Below are 18,900 nucleotides of genomic sequence, written 5' to 3'. Positions count from 1 at the left end.
CCGCAACAAGACAGCCAAATCAAATAGAATTTGTCTTCAAAGAAACTTGGGAGGGCTTGTCTTCTTAATAAACCTGATCAAAACAAAAGTTTGCTTTCCTGGAAGGCACATCAGACACAAGTATCAGGGCCAGGGTTCATAAAATATTTTTGTGTGAGATCAGTGATCCTAAATTCTCATTCTGGGCACATTACCACATACATTTTATTCCATCAAAGTTATACGAGACCGTATTCACTTTTTACTAAGGCCTTTGATGAAGGACAGAAAACCACAACAACGCCATACAAATTTGGGTATGAAACTACAGACAAGGTGATAACTGAAAAGAGCAAAAAGAAAAAAAAACACTGGGGGACGATTAATCAATGGAGGTCATTTAATCACACGCAGGTCTTTACTCTGCATGGACATATATAGTAAATGCTGCAAGCACGCATGCTCCAGAACAACACCAATAACAGAGGACATCTGCTTCGAGAAGCACTTGCATGAGAAGATCAGCTGGTATTTATAGCCACCATATCAATAAATGAGTGCACTGGGAGTGTCATGCTTGGTGACTTACAACATTGCGCAAGCCCTTTGAAAAAGAGAAACAAGCCGCAGGGCTCCCACTAATTTCAACTACAATCTGTAATGAGTTGGATTTTTAACCATTTGTTTTTATTTATTTAGATGCAAAAAACTTATGTGAAACAGTCTGCCGTGCAAAAAAGGGTTATGGATAATAAACATCTAACAACTTTTTAGAGGGCAGCACTTGGTCAGATGAAAAACAAGGCGAGTGTGAACACCATCCGTACATGAACAAATGAGTGGATCCTTTATATTGTTTGATTATTTTTTTTGTTTGACCAAAAAAATCAAAGAGTGAACACAGTGCACCTTGAGACACAATTCATACAATACAAGTCAACATCATTACTCTAGTGTTGCCGATAAAAACAGAAAAACCTAATTCCCTTCAACTCCACTGATCAATCACACTTTCAAAAACAGTATTTCCTGACTTATTTACCTGTTATTTGATCCCCAGGTGGTACATCCTCCATCACTGTCACTGGAAATGTCTCGGACAGGCCCGGGCAATCGCTCTCTATTGCCTACAGAACTTCTCTCCAAATACAAATTCCCATCTGCGGATGTGTGATGAATGTCACATGGGGAGCTCACCAGGCCTGACCGCTCACCATCTACCATTCCCTCAGAAGCGGCATAACCTTGATCTGGTAGACTGCTGTCAATGCTGCTATTTCCCAGGGACAAAGTTTCAGGGGCCTGAACATTGGCTCCAATGCAGTTTATAGAATGTAGCCAAGCTGAAAGACAATGAGAGATGTCAGGATTCACTGTTAGCAATTAGTATTGTAATTTCTTCAGATTGACACACTTTTTTTTCAGAATAAAAAAGACCATGCAAAATTGAGTGGGGTATTAGACAGGTTATGGGGGAAAAAAAAAAATCAGTTGTTGACATTTACCGTTACTTAGGGGTTGTGAAAAGTACTTTCATTTTGATGATTATGATATTTAATGTCTAAGTCAATGAAGTCTGAACACAAGAAATCCCAATTTATCAAATTACTATGCAGTTAATAATTCATTTTCTGAGCGTGAATACCATCAAATCAGGTGACAGTTTAAAAAAAATGCTTTTGAAAGGGAATTTCGGGGATAGTGTATAATATTCAAGTGTGTGTTATTCTCAAGAAAGTCACTTCCAAATAAGTCTATGAACAACAGTCTATGAATAGGCTGGTGAGTGCACTAGAAAGGACATTTGTGGGGTTTGATCAGCAACACTAAACTTGATGGATGGACATTCTTACAGCGCTGACAGCAAAAACAAGAGTTGTTAGAACAGAAACACAAGATGCAGCTTCACCATCTTTCACAGGCAAACAGAGGAAGTATTTGCTACGGTAGTTTGAATTTTCATTCTGACACCACAAACACACAAACCAGAAAACACGAGCCAAAGATACATATAAAGGCCATAGCGCAACCAACTTGTGGCTTTATAAAACAACTTGAATGATGTTTGGAAAGGGAGACAGTAAACAAATCCTTTTAATTACTTTTTTTTTTATAAACAGGACTGTTTTTGGTTTCATGGGAGTATACTACCGCTTCATTCCCTCTCCTCTCTTCAATACAGTTTAGTCACTTCAGTGGATTTGGGAGAAGATTCTTAGTGAGTCACTAACTGAACTTCTCAACGAACTAAATATTGTGCCATTGATGCACAATAGTGAAAGCTCAATGCTTTTGTATAATATTACTGCACCAGTGTCTGTGCACATTTATTTCAGCTGCTCCGTTTATGATGTGATGCGGAGTCACAATACTATCTATTTTCCCAACTCATTCCCAATAACAGGTTAGTCATGCCAGCTACAACCACAACCACTGCACTCATGCATGCCCATAGAGTTGTGAACACCTTCAGTGTCACAGAGTTGGTCCGCCAACAAACACAATCACATCCACAATTCCACACAAACAGTCAAATCTCTATCGTGACCTTCTGTGTCTCACTTCAAGAGCAAATAATTATTTTAGTATATACTTTAGGTTGCAGTCAATGCAATTTAGTCGTACTGTGTAATGCAAACATCTATGGTTCATACACATATTGTAATTCCAGGCACGTTTGCTTGAACACACAAATCATCTTAATCACTACAAAACACAGATTAAACATTAGGATTCAATGCAACAATGACTTAACTGAAAAACAACTTGGTTTATGCATAACCAACTTCCACATTTGGCAAAACAGCTGCATGGGTAAATGACGGAACCCGATAGCGGGGGACCGGGGCATAAGATGTCTTGCAGAGCTACCAAAGATGACAGTATCTCATGTTTAGGCTTAGTTGATGTTTTTATATATATATATATATATTTGTAGAAATGAATGAATAATGCCTGTCATAAGAGAATGTTGCCTCCCCCAATCAATAGGCCAAAGATAAGATGATTAAACGATTGATCTTTAGATATCATGTGACCAAACTATTGGCCAAGAAGTATTATATTGCCTTGCTATAGCACCATCTCCACATCACTCATCAATCACTTTTGTAAGTGATACACCCTTGGTTTCCAGGTTGAGCTCATCTATCATGGTACAACCTCATCCAGTACTTAGTGCCATTTTTAATCTGAGCAAAGAATTCACACATAATCAATAGTAACCAGATGTAGAGGATCAAACTAATGTCAAAAATAAGAACTGCACTCACATCCATTTGGTTCTGTTTGAGAGCTAGTAAAGAATATCACATTGTACATAAGAAAAATGTGATTGTGACAGTAAGTCTCTTCAAAGAATAATAAAGGAAATGCAAAGAGGATAGACAAAAAAAAGTGGATGACAAAGGGTCAGAGAAAGATTTCAAGGGTCCTTAGAGTGCAGGCGTACAGGACCACAGCAGTACACTAAAAAAGGGTGTAGGGGAGGGGGTAAAGAAAAGAGCAGAAAAGACAAGAAGATGAATGACAGGAATGGAAATTGGTTCAGGGTAAAATTTACAAACACAAAAAGACAGTACAACAAAGAACCAACTAAGAAAACAGAACAACAGGTCAAAATGCTTTAGTGTAACCGTAAAATATATTTCAGAGTTCAATTTACCAATTTACACAAGACAAGTCTACAAATAGATTTGATTTTGGGCTCACATTCACACTATGGCAGCAGAGAATGAACCCGGAGTGAACAAGGTGTTTGCTGTATTGTCTTACTTTGTGGATCAGATCAATGACATCAGATCAACAAATAGTGCAAATTATGACATGATAGTGAAACAGCAATTTTGCATAAAAAATTACAACTATTGACTGATCTCAATCAGAAGTATGTGTTCTGGGGGAAAAATAGAAGTAAGGCAAAAAGAGAGCATATGGCACCTACACTGGGAAGCATCGTCTTCTTCCTCCATGGTGCGCTGTGAGGCACTGCTGGATAAGGTAGGGTGCTCCCAGGCTGGTGAACGACGGGGCTTGGGTGGCGCTGGGTAACCAGTTGTTCCTGGAAGGTAATTGCATGCAAGAAATATCACTGCACTAGTAAAAAGAAATGACGCACAGGTCCTACCCACAAACCTCCACAATGCTCAAAATAAATGAGTCCTGTACATTTCTTTTGAAATGTAGACTTCATTGCTGTGTACTGACAATAATACAACAATAAAATATTGTGGTTAAAAAATTACGTGTGTATAAATTGACGAATTGAATTTGCAATCAACGGCCCACATCTGTGGGAATATTGTGCAGTCAATGTAGTGTTTAAATGACATTAAATTAAAAATAAAAAACTAGGCTATCCTAAAATATTTCATGTATTTTTCTTTTAAATGTACATTGGTTGACAGCAGAATTACACCTTATTTAAATGAGAATCATCCATCTATCCATAGGTCCGACTAAAACTAACTTTTTATATATATATATCCTTCTTATTTTCATCCTCTTGTCAAACATCTCTTTGAAGCCACTTCAGACTTGATTCTACCGCTCTCGTATTTATCTTGCTACCTAAACCTTCCCATGCCCCAATCCTTGAACTGCCTCGTTCTCACCTTCCTCACCCCTTTTCTAAGGTCTACAACTCTATCATCTCTGCCTCTTGTGACACATGACATCCCTCTGCTGCAGTCTCACTCTGCTATGAAAAAGACCCGATCAATAGAGGGCTAGCTGAGGTTCAAGTAGATCCCATTTAAATCTGTGATGGATGTGTTTTGTCTTTGCAACTGCCAGCTTTGAAACACTAAGTGAGCGACTGCATGCATATGGGAGGGTAGGGCAAAGAGAAGAAAAAGTGGGATGAAAAGAAAGGACTGATAAGTGAGGGCAGGAATTAAAGGATTATAGTGTTTAGAAAAATAGGATAAAACTAGCTTCACTACTAAGATGAGCGTGAGCCAATCTTTGGCCAGATTACCATTATTACAGTTTTAAATACCGGTACAGTGCAAAAACTCGGAACGGCACCATTTTACCATTTTATTATCTCGGAAAAAACATACTATATACTTCAGGCACCTTCATACTTGAGCAACACAAGAGTGTTTATCCTCATTGCCCCTGACATAACAACTAATTCTTTGAAAATACTGTAAATGTTTCCAAATATGAAGCAAAAATTGAAATTAAATCACAAATATCATGGTAGAATTATTCCCAGGGTGACCATAACAAGGATTATCATCAAAGTTTTATCACAAAGCAAAAGAAGTCTGACTTCATGTCACTACCTTTGGACTATAGCTTTAAAAGAACAAGAAGCTTGTTTTATTAACATGTTAGTCCAGTAAAATAAAAATGACCAGAGTAATCATTATCTAAAGCTAAATTTAAAGCATGACCAAATGAAATTGCACGTCCAAGCTGGCTATTGTTATGCTGTGCTCATATTTACCCATTGTGCTGTCTCTGTTCTTCTCAACTTCATCCGGTGTAAGGTTCAGGACCGATTCACGCTCTGTCCTGGAAATCCTGCTCAAAGCAGGCCCATTTTCCAGTTTACCCATCCCACTGCTAACCTCATCTAACTCCTTCATTTTGGTACTAGGTCTTTTTGTGAAGGGTTTGCTATGCACTGATCCGCTTGCATTACTGCTGGTAAGGGAGCTGTAATGGGAAACTGAATCATCTGTGTCAAGATCGGAGTCAAGGCTATGGCTGAGTTCAGAGCTAGAGTCCTGAAGAACCTGGCTGTCAGCAGTGCTGCTGCTTGGCGTTGGGGAGGTGCTGCTAAGCGCAACAGTAGGAAGAGATGGAGGTTGAACATCGATCTTTGGGGATTGGGGCTTCCCTGTTCTTTTTACAGAGGAGGAAGTGATTGTGGTTGACTCTGATATCTTTGTGCGGAAGCCTGGAGAATGTTTTTCACTTGCTTGGCTATCAGGGGTGGGAGTAGCAGAAGGAGATGCACCATAAGAGGTGATGGAATCCAGGCTCGGAGGGGGGGCTGGAGCCCTTCTTTTCCTCTGCTGGCTTTCTGACACAGAGCCCATCTGATGGAAAACAGTGATAAAAGCACAATCAGGTTAAAATAAATGTAGGTGTACCTCAAAGGGATGGTCAAGCTTCTATTAAAAAAAAATATCCCTATCAAGTACATCTGGAAAACAAAAATGTAAAACTTTCATTCTAAATTATGTATATATTTTCCAGGCAATATTTTTATTAACATTTTGAGTCATAACAAGTATAAGCGGAAGCAAACCAGTTATTGTTCAGGTTGGACCCAACACTAACTTTTTGAGTGTGCGTGCGTGTGCATCCGTGCGTGTGTGTACAGCCATAAATCAGTGTGTGAAATTGCACCGTCAAGAGTGAACTATCAAGTAATTAAACCCAAGTGGAGTTTTGGCAAGCATCTGAGTATTCAATTCTCAATGCCGACATTCCTCTTAAATTTCCCAACAACAAACATTATGATGTCTGTCAGTAATACAATTAATTTGATGAAGAACTTTTTTGCATCACTATCATTCATTCTACAACTGTGACATAACATATTTATGGTGGGAGACATAGAGGATGGCTTATATGCAATGCACTCCTGCTAAATGAGAATGTTTTATCCATTGGTCACCGTCGGGGTGAATTGACGGGCCACTGATAGATGGCATGATCATGTTAAAGTGTGCAAAAAAAGTATGAGCATTGAAAGTTCTTGCCTGTGTAATCTAGCTAACAAATCACAAACAAGGACCAATGCAATGAAAGCAAAAAGGTAAAATCAGGTGACATGCAACTGGGGCATAACACTCTGTTCATACTTGCTTTGTAAATCAAAGCTGCAGGGGGGTAGCAAAGATAGGGGAGAATCACTGAGCTGAAAGACTGGTTGGTCTTCATGAAGTCAATTACCTATGAAACAATGTAAAGGACTATACGGGCAGGTTTGAACAGTTTCGAAGGTCTTTCTAAGAAAGCCAATTACTTCTGAATTCAACTCTTCAATGTAGAAGAGTGACAACATGCCTGGATCTGCATGTAATGTTTCATCATGCAGCAGGACAAGATGGGGAAGATGGATGTGAGACATGGTTTTTGAACTGAATGAACTCACTGCATGGCATACTATGTAAATCAAAATGCCCCCCAACTGGTCGTCTTTCTCCCGTCATGGTCCCCCCCACTCCTCTGCCTCACTTGCATTCATACATACATGAATACTGTCACGTACCAGCGAATGTGGGTCAAAGTTGAAGCCGAAATGGATGACTGACTATCAAATGAAGACAAATGTGCGTATGTAAGTGCGTGCACGTGCATGTTTGTGAATGTTCCCTGCAGAGCGTAACATAAGCCAATAAAACGTATGCATGCAACACTGCTCTAAGCTTGTGACTTCAACTTTTATCACATCTGAGGTCGCAAGATTAATCGCAGAAACACTCCAAAATGAGTTTACACCTCATTTGCATGTTGCCCCCTTCCGAACATATGTGATGGCCTTTATTGAACCGTAACTGAAAAACAACACATGAGAACATGGGTGGTTTGAAAAAGAAACTGTGCCTATATGCAAAAGCGATTAGAGGGCCCTGGCAGGACAGTTTGGCGTGTCTATTAAATTTTCCACTCTATGGTTTGAGAGGCAAAGGGCCTCATGTTGAAGCATGTTGATCAGATAGGACCACCCACCGAGCCTTCAACCTGGTGGCGTGACCATTCATCACTTGCTTTGAGGCACTTTTGATGGGTGAGGGGCTTTGTATCAGGGCAACATGTCAACGCTTATATGGAATGTGAAATGGACTATATGCATGTATGACAGGCTTATTACAGTGTAAGCCTACATACATCACACATAATATAGGCCACAGTTTACAGATGCAAAATGAAGCGCACAAAAAAAAGAACACTACTTACTGTGAACCTTGGTTATGTTCTGAGGCTGCTTTGTGGAATTTTTATAGCCGGTGAAGGGTGCAATGACATCTACAGACTATCAAGGAATTCTGGCGCAACATGTGTCAACACAGTACACAGGTCGATGGTAGTCAAAGAGGATATTGACCCACAACAGCTAAAACATCAAAAGCACAAAATGCTGGACTACCCTCACTTTTTCTGTTCCCTGATTCAGTAGTATATCAAAATATGTATCTGTGTAAGCAGCAAAGGGCAAACTTAAGTAATCAGGTAAGTAGAGAAGTAGAATACTGAGTGGCTTAGGTAGACCTCAAAATTGAATGAAAACTCTACGAAAAAATATCAAAATGGTTGTGCAGCTTACAGTACAGCACCTAATACTGTAGGGGTAACATGTTGGTATATGTAGGCTACATGTAACCTCAGGGTAGACTTTCTCAAATAGTAGAGCTATACAATTCCACTAGAAACATATTTCATGTCTTAGATATGCATATTGAATGGTGAAATATCACATTATCAATACTTTGTCAATATATTGTGCAGCCTTATATCAAAACACTACAGAAATGTGTAAAAAAATAATAATTGCGGCGAGCAAATAAAGAAAATGTCAAAAGCAGGATCACTGTTGTATAAGAAGAAAAAAATCTACATCTGGGGATTGAGTCAGAGCTGAGCATTAATGGAGATTAAAGATAAATGCTCTTCAAGACAATTATTGAACTGACTGATGGTTATGAAAAACAATCCTCCCTCTGCTGTCCAAGATATATTTCTCCACAGAGACATCAGGAAGGAAGAGAGCCAGCGCAATCAAATAAGGAGCCGCAAGACAAGCACAAAAATTGCATGCAGAAAACCAAATGTGTAGCACACAGGGGATTAAAATGTATACATTGCTTGGAATGGATTATGTATTAAGTGCGGACGATAGTTTAGGTTTCTATTTTGTACAAGACACTTGCACAAATGTCTACTCTTGCATGCCATTTTTTTCCCTGTATAATGGTAAACTAATGCTGCTGATATGATGCAAATGGTCCCACTGTGGAACAAATAAACATTACCTTATATTATGAATACATGTATCACAGGTTGATTCCTTCCTTGACCACTCATTAGGTGAAATTGCGCTAAGTTGAGGTTAAGTTTTATGTTAAGCAATTACGAAACCATGGTTATCAACCCTCACTTGACTACACACCCATTCCCAACTCTCTAATCACTTGTGGAAACCTGTAAGAGCAAGGTTTTGCCTGGTTCGGAAACATGCGAGTGTTCAGAAAGAGTTTTGTTTGTGATGTCCAAAAAATGGCGGAAGGCTTGTGATATGTGATCACTCTCAAAAATGGTGGTAGGCTTGTGATGTGTGATTTTTTTGGGGTACAATTTCAGTCTTGGGTTGTTTACTCTATTAGTTTGCCACTAAATAGCACAAAATTCCACTAGCACTTTTGGTTATGTTTGTTTTTTAACTTAGTGTTCCAAAACACTTCAATATGGCATTAATGACATGCACAAATTTTGTTTTGCTAAGAAAAGTGAGACAACACAAGGCATGAGTATTTCAGCACCACCTGGCTATACATGGACAGCTATGAATATACATGAAACTGTGTCAGACGAGGTAACAGTTCAGACAAGGTATTAGAGCGAGATAAATCCAACATTAAGCCAGTCAACAAGTCCTGAGATGACTTTCCTAATACATTCCCTGAGGCCGACCTTCATATTAACTGTGGTGTTTCCATTCCTCGTAATCATAGAAAATCTTAAAAAGTGAACCGATTACACTTTCACTATGTGACAATAAAAGAGCAACAGATGTCAAAGGCAATGACGAATAGACAAGTTAATCCAAGAAATGTAGTTTAAAGGCCACCACCACAAGAAAGTCAGCAAACTGAAAAGGTTTTCTGTGGAAGGCAATGAGGAATTCTGTTGCTAAACATTTCCCAGGATACCACAAATAATGACAGTAGGGAGAGGTTACTTCTATTAAGTTTTACAGTTGACACAGGTCACAGTGTCTAAAGTTGGAACCCAGCTCAAACCATCCATACACAAGGCAGAGTTACGTACATCATGCAAAAAGAGATTGATGAGAAGTGATGCATTTTATATAAGAACTATATGAACACTCCGGAAAATGATCCATCATCTGTCAGTTCAATTACTTAAAGAGACCCTTTAAGTGGATGAACATGGCACTTTGGTAATAGTTCTAGACTTCAAAATAGTCATATCTGCACAAAGAATTCCCTCCCACCTCCTTCCCAAAAGACTCAATCGTGATTTTAGGCTGATTTTCAGTCCGTTTGCAACACATTTAACAAGGCCAACATCTAAAATGCATGAACCCAATGAGAAATGAGAAAAGATGCAATTCGATAGCTTTTGTTTCCTTTGTTGCTGGATGTTACATTCTCGTGAGATAAAGAATTGAGCAAAGCAAAATAAAATGGGATGGATCAAGTGATAGGAGTGTAATTATCTGTAATCATTTCAGTGATTCTGACTTGGATTATGAAGGGTTTTGGTTGGAGTGGAGAATGAAATGTCTTTTACACTAGCGTTCACGCACAAAGCTGTCTTCAGTTAGGTACTTTACTATGGACTTCTAACAGGGCTGTTTTCAACCAGTATTAATATCAAACCTCTGAGCTTCTATTTGTTTAAATTTGATGAATTTTATTTTGACATAGGTTACACACAGGTTGAAGTGGCATTGCCAACCAGACTAAGGATTTTCACAGACTGCCATTTGTGGGAAATCCTGTCATGTTGCTGATGTAATTTCTAAGCCATTTACGTCCCTACTGCTATATACTCACATGACAACCCTCCGAATGACTGTTTCTCGTTGAGGTCAGGGACCCTGGAGGGGGTGCTGGTGCCCTCCTCTTCTTGGTGTCACACTTCGGTGATGTCCTGAAATCGTTCATCACTGAGTGAGATGAGCCAACGGTGCTAGGTTGGTCCACTTTGTTGGGAACACCTTGGACTGCTGATAGTGCCTAGAAATATAAAAAGGGTAACAGAGTCACATTTCCAAATAACCATCCGGAAATGCACACAATTGGAGCTTCATTTTTTTTACTAGGATGATATTGAATGCATTGCTGTGGTTAGGGTTAGGGTTTGTGTTAGGCTTGCTCTCGCTTTTGCTGTGCTTAGGGTTAGGCTTGCTCTTGCTGTGCTTAGGGTTAGGGTTTGTGTTAGGCTTGCTCTCGCTTTTGCTGTGCTTAGGGTTAGGCTTGCGCTTGCTGTGCTTAGGGTTAGGGTTAGGGTTTGTGTTAGGCTTGCTTTTGCTGTGCTTAGGGTTAGGCTTGCTCTTGCTGTGCTTAGGGTTAGGGTTAGGGTTTGTGTTAGGCTTGCTTCTGCTGTGCTTAGGGTTAGGCTTGCTCTTGCTGTGCTTAGGGTTAGGGTTTGTGTTAGGCTTGCTCTCGCTTTTGCTGTGCTTAGGGTTAGGCTTGCTCTCGCTTTTCCTGTGCTTAGGGTTAGGCTTGCTCTTGCTGTGCTTAGGGTTAGGGTTAGGGTTTGTGTTAGAATTGCTTTTGCTGTGCTTAGGGTTAGGCTTGCTCTTGCTGTGCTTAGGGTTAGGGTTAGGGTTTGTGTTAGGCTTGCACTCGCTTTTGCTGTGCTTAGGGTTAGGCTTGCTCTTGCTGTGCTTAGGGTTAGGGTTAGGGTTTGTGTTAGGCTTGCTTTTGCTGTGCTTAGGGTTAGGCTTGCTCTTGCTGTGCTTAGGGTTAGGGTTTGTGTGAGGCTTGCTCTCGCTTTTGCTGTGCTTAGGGTTAGGCTTAGGCTTGCTCTCGCTTTTGCTGTGCTTAGGGTTAGGCTTGCTCTTGCTGTGCTTAGGGTTAGGGTTAGGGTTTGTGTTAGGCTTGCTTCTGCTGTGCTTAGGGTTAGGCTTAGGCTTGCTCTCGCTTTTGCTGTGCTTAGGGTTAGGCTTGCTCTTGCTGTGCTTAGGGTTAGGGTTTGTGTTAGGCTTGCTTCTGCTGTGCTTAGGCTTGCTCTCGCTTTTGCTGTGCTTAGGGTTAGGCTTGCTCTCGCTTTTGCTGTGCTTAGGGTTAGGCTTGCTCTTGCTGTGCTTAGGGTTAGGGTTAGGGTTTGTGTGAGGCTTGCTCTCGCTTTTGCTGTGCTTAGGGTTAGGCTTAGGCTTGCTCTCGCTTTTGCTGTGCTTCGGGTTAGGCTTGCTCTTGCTGTGGTTAGGGTTAGGGTTTGTGTTAGGCTTGCTTCTGCTGTGCTTAGGGTTAGGCTTGCTCTTGCTGTGCTTAGGGTTAGGGTTAGGGTTTGTGTTAGGCTTGCTCTCGCTTTTGCTGTGCTTAGGGTTAGGCTTGCTCTCGCTTTTGCTGTGCTTAGGGTTAGGCTTGCTCTTGCTGTGCTTAGGGTTAGGGTTAGGGTTTGTGTTAGGCTTGCTTTTGCTGTGCTTAGGGTTAGGCTTGCTCTTGCTGTGCTTAGGGTTAGGGTTTGTGTGAGCCTTGCTCTCGCTTTTGCTGTGCTTAGGGTTAGGCTTAGGCTTGCTCTCGCTTTTGCTGTGCTTAGGGTTAGGCTTGCACTTGCTGTGCTTAGGGTTAGGGTTTGTGTTAGGCTTGCTTCTGCTGTGCTTAGGCTTAGGCTTGCTCTTGCTGTGCTTAGGGTTAGGGTTAGGGTTTGTGTGAGGCTTGCTCTCGCTTTTGCTGTGCTTAGGGTTAGGCTTAGGCTTGCTCTCGCTTTTGCTGTGCTTAGGGTTAGGCTTGCTCTTGCTGTGCTTAGGGTTAGGGTTAGGGTTTGTGTTAGGCTTGCTTCTGCTGTGCTTAGGGTTAGGCTTGCTCTTGCTGTGCTTAGGGTTAGGGTTAGGGTTTGTGTTAGGCTTGCTTCTGCTGTGCTTAGGGTTAGGCTTGCTCTTGCTGTGCTTAGGGTTAGGGTTTGTGTTAGGCTTGCTTCTGCTGTGCTTAGGGTTAGACTTGCTCTTGCTGTGCTTAGGGTTAGGGTTAGGGTTTGTGTTAGAATTGCTCTCGCTTTTGCTGTGCTTAGGGTTAGGCTTAGGCTTGCTCTCGCTTTTGCTGTGCTTAGGGTTAGGCTTGCACTTGCTGTGCTTAGGGTTAGGGTTAGGGTTTGTGTTAGGCTTGCTTTTGCTGTGCTTAGGGTTAGGCTTGCTCTTGCTGTGCTAGGGTTAGGGTTAGGGTTTGTGTGAGGCTTGCTCTCGCTTTTGCTGTGCTTAGGGTTAGGCTTGCTCTTGCTGTGCTTAGGGTTAGGGTTTGTGTTAGGCTTGCTTCTGCTGTGCTTAGGGTTAGGCTTGCTCTTGCTGTGCTTAGGGTTAGGGTTAGGGTTTGTGTTAGGCTTGCTTCTGCTGTGCTTAGGGTTAGGCTTGCTCTTGCTGTGCTTAGGGTTAGGGTTTGTGTTAGGCTTGCTTCTGCTGTGCTTAGGGTTAGACTTGCTCTTGCTGTGCTTAGGGTTAGGGTTAGGGTTTGTGTTAGGCTTGCTCTCGCTTTTGCTGTGCTTAGGGTTAGGCTTAGGCTTGCTCTCACTTTTGCTGTGCTTAGGGTTAGGCTTGCACTTGCTGTGCTTAGGGTTAGGGTTAGGGTTTGTGTTAGGCTTGCTTTTGCTGTGCTTAGGGTTAGGCTTGCTCTTGCTGTGCTTAGGGTTAGGGTTAGGGTTTCTGTGAGGCTTGCTCTTGCTTTTGCTGTGCTTAGGGTTAGGCTTAGGCTTGCTCTCGCTTTTGCTGTGCTTAGGGTTAGGCTTGCTCTTGCTGTGCTTAGGGTTAGGGTTAGGGTTTGTGTTAGGCTTGCTTCTGCTGTGCTTAGGGTTAGGCTTGCTCTTGCTGTGCTTAGGGTTAGGGTTTGTGTTAGGCTTGCTTCTGCTGTGCTTAGGGTTAGGCTTGCTCTTGCTGTGCTTAGGGTTAGGGTTAGGGTTTGTGTTAGGCTTGCTTCTGCTGTGCTTAGGGTTAGGCTTGCTCTTGCTGTGCTTAGGGTTAGGGTTAGGGTTTGTGTTAGGCTTGCTTCTGCTGTGCTTAGGGTTAGACTTGCTCTTGCTCTGCTTAGGGTTAGGGTTAGGGTTTGTGTTAGGCTTGCTCTCGCTTTTGCTGTGCTTAGGGTTTGGCTTGCTCTCGCTTTTGCTGTGCTTAGGGTTAGGCTTGCACTTGCTGTGCTTAGGGTTAGGGTTAGGGTTTGTGTTAGGCTTGCTTTTGCTGTGCTTAGGGTTAGGCTTGCTCTTGCTGTGCTTAGGGTTAGGGTTAGGGATTGTGTGAGGCTTGCTCTCGCTTTTGCTGTGCTTAGGGTTAGGCTTAGGCTTGCTCTCGCTTTTGCTGTGCTTAGGGTTAGGGTTAGGGTTTGTGTTAGGCTTGCTTCTGCTGTGCTTAGGGTTAGGCTTGCTCTTGCTGTGCTTAGGGTTAGGGTTTGTGTTAGGCTTGCTTCTGCTGTGCTTAGGGTTAGGCTTGCTCTTGCTGTGCTTAGGGTTAGGGTTAGGGTTTGTGTTCGGCTTGCTTCTGCTGTGCTTAGGGTTAGACTTGCTCTTGCTGTGCTTAGGGTTAGGGTTAGGGTTTGTGTTAGGCTTGCTCTCGCTTTTGCTGTGCTTAGGGTTTGGCTTGCTCTCGCTTTTGCTGTGCTTAGGGTTAGGCTTGCACTTGCTGTGCTTAGGGTTAGGGTTAGCGTTTGTGTTAGGCTTGCTTTTGCTGTGCTTAGGGTTAGGCTTGCTCTTGCTGTGCTTAGGGTTAGGGTTAGGGTTTGTGTGAGGCTTGCTCTCGCTTTTGCTGTGCTTAGGGTTAGGCTTAGGCTTGCTCTCGCTTTTGCTGTGCTTAGGGTTAGGCTTGCTCTTGCTGTGCTTAGGGTTAGGGTTAGGGTTTGTGTTAGGCTTGCTTCTGCTGTGCTTAGGGTTAGGCTTGCTCTTGCTGTGCTTAGGGTTAGGGTTAGGGTTTGTGTTAGACTTGCTCTCGCTTTTGCTGTGCTTAGGGTTAGGCTTGCTCTCGCTTTTGCTGTGCTTAGGTTTAGGCTTGCTCTTGCTGTGCTTAGGGTTAGGCTTAGGCTTGCTCTCGCTGTTGCTGTGCTTAGGGTTAGAGCTAGGGTTGGGGTTAGGGTTCATTCTAACCCTAGCTCTAACCCTAACCCTAGCCCTAGTTGTAACCCTAACTCTAACCCTAGCTCTAACTCTAACCCTACCCTAACCCTAGCTCTAGCCCTAGCTCTAACCCTAACCCTAGCTCTAAGCCTAACCCTAACCGTAGCTCTAACCCTAATCGTAGCTCTAACCCTAGCTCCAACCCTAACCCTAACTCTAACCTTAGGTCTAACCCTGACCCTAGCTCTAACCCTAACCCCATTCCTAGCTCTAACCCTAGCCCTAACCCTAGCTCTAACCCAAACCCTAACCCTAGCTCAAAGCCTAACCCTACCTCTAACCCCAGCTCTAACCCTAGCTCAAACCCTAACCCTAACCCTAGCCCTAGTTCATTCTAACCCTAGCTCTAACCCTAACCCTAACCCTAGCTCTAAGCCTAACCCTAACCGTAGCTCTAACCCTAATCGTAGCTCTAACCCTAGCTCCAACCCTAACCCTAACTCTAACCTTAGGTCTAACCCTGACCCTAGCTCTAACCCTAACCCCATTCCTAGCTCTAACCCTAGCCCTAACCCTAGCTCTAACCCAAACCCTAACCCTAGCTCAAAGCCTAACCCTACCTCTAACCCCAGCTCTAACCCTAGCTCAAACCCTAACCCTAACCCTAGTTCATTCTAACCCTAGCTCTAACCCTAACCCTAACCCTAACCCTAGCTCTAAGCCTAACCCTAACCGTAGCTCTAACCCTAATCGTAGCTCTAACCCTAGCTCCAACCCTAACCCTAACTCTAACCTTAGGTCTAACCCTGACCCTAGCTCTAACCCTAACCCCATTCCTAGCTCTAACCCTAGCCCTAACCCTAGCTCTAACCCAAACCCTAACCCTAGCTCAAAGCCTAACCCTACCTCTAACCCCAGCTCTAACCCTAGCTCAAACCCTAACCCTAACCCTAGCCCTAGTTCATTCTAACCCTAGCTCTAACCCTAACCCTAACCCTAGCTCTAAGCCTAACCCTAACCGTAGCTCTAACCCTAATCGTAGCTCTAACCCTAGCTCCAACCCTAACCCTAACTCTAACCTTAGGTCTAACCCTGACCCTAGCTCTAACCCTAACCCCATTCCTAGCTCTAACCCTAGCCCTAACCCTAGCTCTAACCCAAACCCTAACCCTAGCTCAAAGCCTAACCCTACCTCTAACCCCAGCTCTAACCCTAGCTCAAACCCTAACCCTAACCCTAGTTCATTCTAACCCTAGCTCTAACCCTAACCCTAACCCTAGCTCTAAGCCTAACCCTAACCGTAGCTCTAACCCTAATCGTAGCTCTAACCCTAGCTCCAACCCTAACCCTAACTCTAACCTTAGGTCTAACCCTGACCCTAGCTCTAACCCTAACCCCATTCCTAGCTCTAACCCTAGCCCTAACCCTAGCTCTAACCCAAACCCTAACCCTAGCTCAAAGCCTAACCCTACCTCTAACCCCAGCTCTAACCCTAGCTCAAACCCTAACCCTAACCCTAGCCCTAGTTCATTCTAACCCTAGCTCTAACCCTAACCCTAACCCTAGCTCTAAGCCTAACCCTAACCGTAGCTCTAACCCTAATCGTAGCTCTAACCCTAGCTCCAACCCTAACCCTAACTCTAACCTTAGGTCTAACCCTGACCCTAGCTCTAACCCTAACCCCATTCCTAGCTCTAACCCTAGCCCTAACCCTAGCTCTAACCCAAACCCTAACCCTAGCTCAAAGCCTAACCCTACCTCTAACCCCAGCTCTAACCCTAGCTCAAACCCTAACCCTAACCCTAGCCCTAGTTCATTCTAACCCTAGCTCTAACCCTAACCCTAACCCTAGCTCTAAGCCTAACCCTAACCGTAGCTCTAACCCTAATCGTAGCTCTAACCCTAGCTCCAACCCTAACCCTAACTCTAACCTTAGGTCTAACCCTGACCCTAGCTCTAACCCTAACCCCATTCCTAGCTCTAACCCTAGCCCAAACCCTAGCTCTAACCCAAACCCTAACCCTAGCTCAAAGCCTAACCCTACCTCTAACCCCAGCTCTAACCCTAGCTCAAACCCTAACCCTAACCCTAGTTCATTCTAACCCTAGCTCTAACCCTAACCCTAACCCTAACCCTAGCTCTAAGCCTAACCCTAACCGTAGCTCTAACCCTAATCGTAGCTCTAACCCTAGCTCCAACCCTAACTCTAACTCTAACCTTAGGTCTAACCCTGACCCTAGCTCTAACCCTAACCCCATTCCTAGCTCTAACCCTAGCCCTAACCCTAGCTCTAACCCAAACCCTAACCCTAGCTCAAAGCCTAACCCTACCTCTAAGCCCAGCTCTAACCCTAGCTCAAACCCTAACCCTAACCCTAGCCCTAGTTCATTCTAACCCAAGCTCTAACCCTAACCCTAACCCTAGCTCTAAGCCTAACCCTAACCGTAGCTCTAACCCTAATCGTAGCTCTAACCCTAGCTCCAACCCTAACCCTAACTCTAACCTTAGGTCTAACCCTGACCCTAGCTCTAACCCTAACCCCATTCCTAGCTCTAACCCTAGCCCTAACCCTAGCTCTAACCCAAACCCTAACCCTAGCTCAAAGCCTAACCCTACCTCTAACCCCAGCTCTAACCCTAGCTCAAACCCTAACCCTAACCCTAGTTCATTCTAACCCTAGCTCTAACCCTAACCCTAACCCTAGCTCTAAGCCTAACCCTAACCGTAGCTCTAACCCTAATCGTAGCTCTAACTCTAGCTCCAACCCTAACCCTAACTCTAACCTTAGGTCTAACCCTGACCCTAGCTCTAACCCTAACCCCATTCCTAGCTCTAACCCTAGCCCTAACCCTAGCTCTAACCCAAACCCTAACCCTAGCTCAAAGCCTAACCCTACCTCTAACCCCAGCTCTAACCCTAGCTCAAACCCTAACCCTAACCCTAGCCCTAGTTCATTCTAACCCTAGCTCTAACCCTAACCCTAGCTCTAAGCCTAACCCTAACCGTAGCTCTAACCCTAATCGTAGCTCTAACCCTAGCTCCAACCCTAACCCTAACTCTAACCTTAGGTCTAACCCTGACCCTAGCTCTAACCCTAACCCCATTCCTAGCTCTAACCCTAGCCCTAACCCTAGCTCTAACCCAAACCCTAACCCTAGCTCAAAGCCTAACCCTACCTCTAACCCTACCTCTAACCCTAGCTCAAACCCTAACCCTAACCCTAGCCCTAGTTCATTCTAACCCTAGCTCTAACCCTAACCCTAACCCTAGCTCTAAGCCTAACCCTAACCGTAGCTCTAACCCTAATCGTAGCTCTAACCCTAGCTCCAACCCTAACCCTAACTCTAACCTTAGGTCTAACCCTGACCCTAGCTCTAACCCTAACCCCATTCCTAGCTCTAACCCTAGCCCAAACCCTAGCTCTAACCCAAACCCTAACCCTAGCTCAAAGCCTAACCCTACCTCTAACCCCAGCTCTAACCCTAGCTCAAACCCTAACCCTAACCCTAGTTCATTCTAACCCTAGCTCTAACCCTAACCCTAACCCTAACCCTAGCTCTAAGCCTAACCCTAACCGTAGCTCTAACCCTAATCGTAGCTCTAACCCTAGCTCCAACCCTAACCCTAACTCTAACCTTAGGTCTAACCCTGACCCTAGCTCTAACCCTAACCCCATTCCTAGCTCTAACCCTAGCCCTAACCCTAGCTCTAACCCAAACCCTAACCCTAGCTCAAAGCCTAACCCTACCTCTAACCCCAGCTCTAACCCTAGCTCAAACCCTAACCCTAACCCTAGCCCTAGTTCATTCTAACCCTAGCTCTAACCCTAACCCTAACCCTAGCTCTAAGCCTAACCCTAACCGTAGCTCTAACCCTAATCGTAGCTCTAACCCTAGCTCCAACCCTAACCCTAACTCTAACCTTAGGTCTAACCCTGACCCTAGCTCTAACCCTAAC

The 18,900-nt window shown here is 43.6% G+C and overlaps 1 protein-coding gene across 7 annotated transcripts in view; it reads right to left on the bottom strand.

Moving 5' to 3' along the window:
- cobl (cordon-bleu WH2 repeat protein) overlaps nucleotides 1–18,900 on the bottom strand; it is a 38,460-nt gene that overhangs the window by 6,661 nt on the left and 12,899 nt on the right. For 6 of the 7 annotated variants that reach the window (XM_088386040.1, XM_088386039.1, XM_088386038.1 and 3 more), the window contains 4 exons: nucleotides 10,743–10,925; nucleotides 5,435–6,032; nucleotides 3,923–4,039; nucleotides 1,022–1,322 (listed from right to left, as the gene is read on the bottom strand). In XM_088386040.1, the coding sequence (XP_088242166.1) occupies nucleotides 1,022–1,322; nucleotides 3,923–4,039; nucleotides 5,435–6,032; nucleotides 10,743–10,925 (1,199 nt within the window). The remainder of the gene's footprint in view (nucleotides 1–1,021; nucleotides 1,323–3,922; nucleotides 4,040–5,434; nucleotides 6,033–10,742; nucleotides 10,926–18,900) is intronic. The other variant, XM_088386037.1, reaches the window with a different exon arrangement.

Source organism: Syngnathus floridae, chromosome 10 (genome assembly GCF_059516105.1).
Source record: "Syngnathus floridae isolate MCC-2025c chromosome 10, RoL_Sflo_1.0, whole genome shotgun sequence".
In the NCBI taxonomy this organism is placed as follows: domain Eukaryota; kingdom Metazoa; phylum Chordata; class Actinopteri; order Syngnathiformes; family Syngnathidae; genus Syngnathus; species Syngnathus floridae.
Note: the sequence above shows the minus strand (reverse complement) of the source record. Positions and strands in the feature narration are given on the sequence as shown.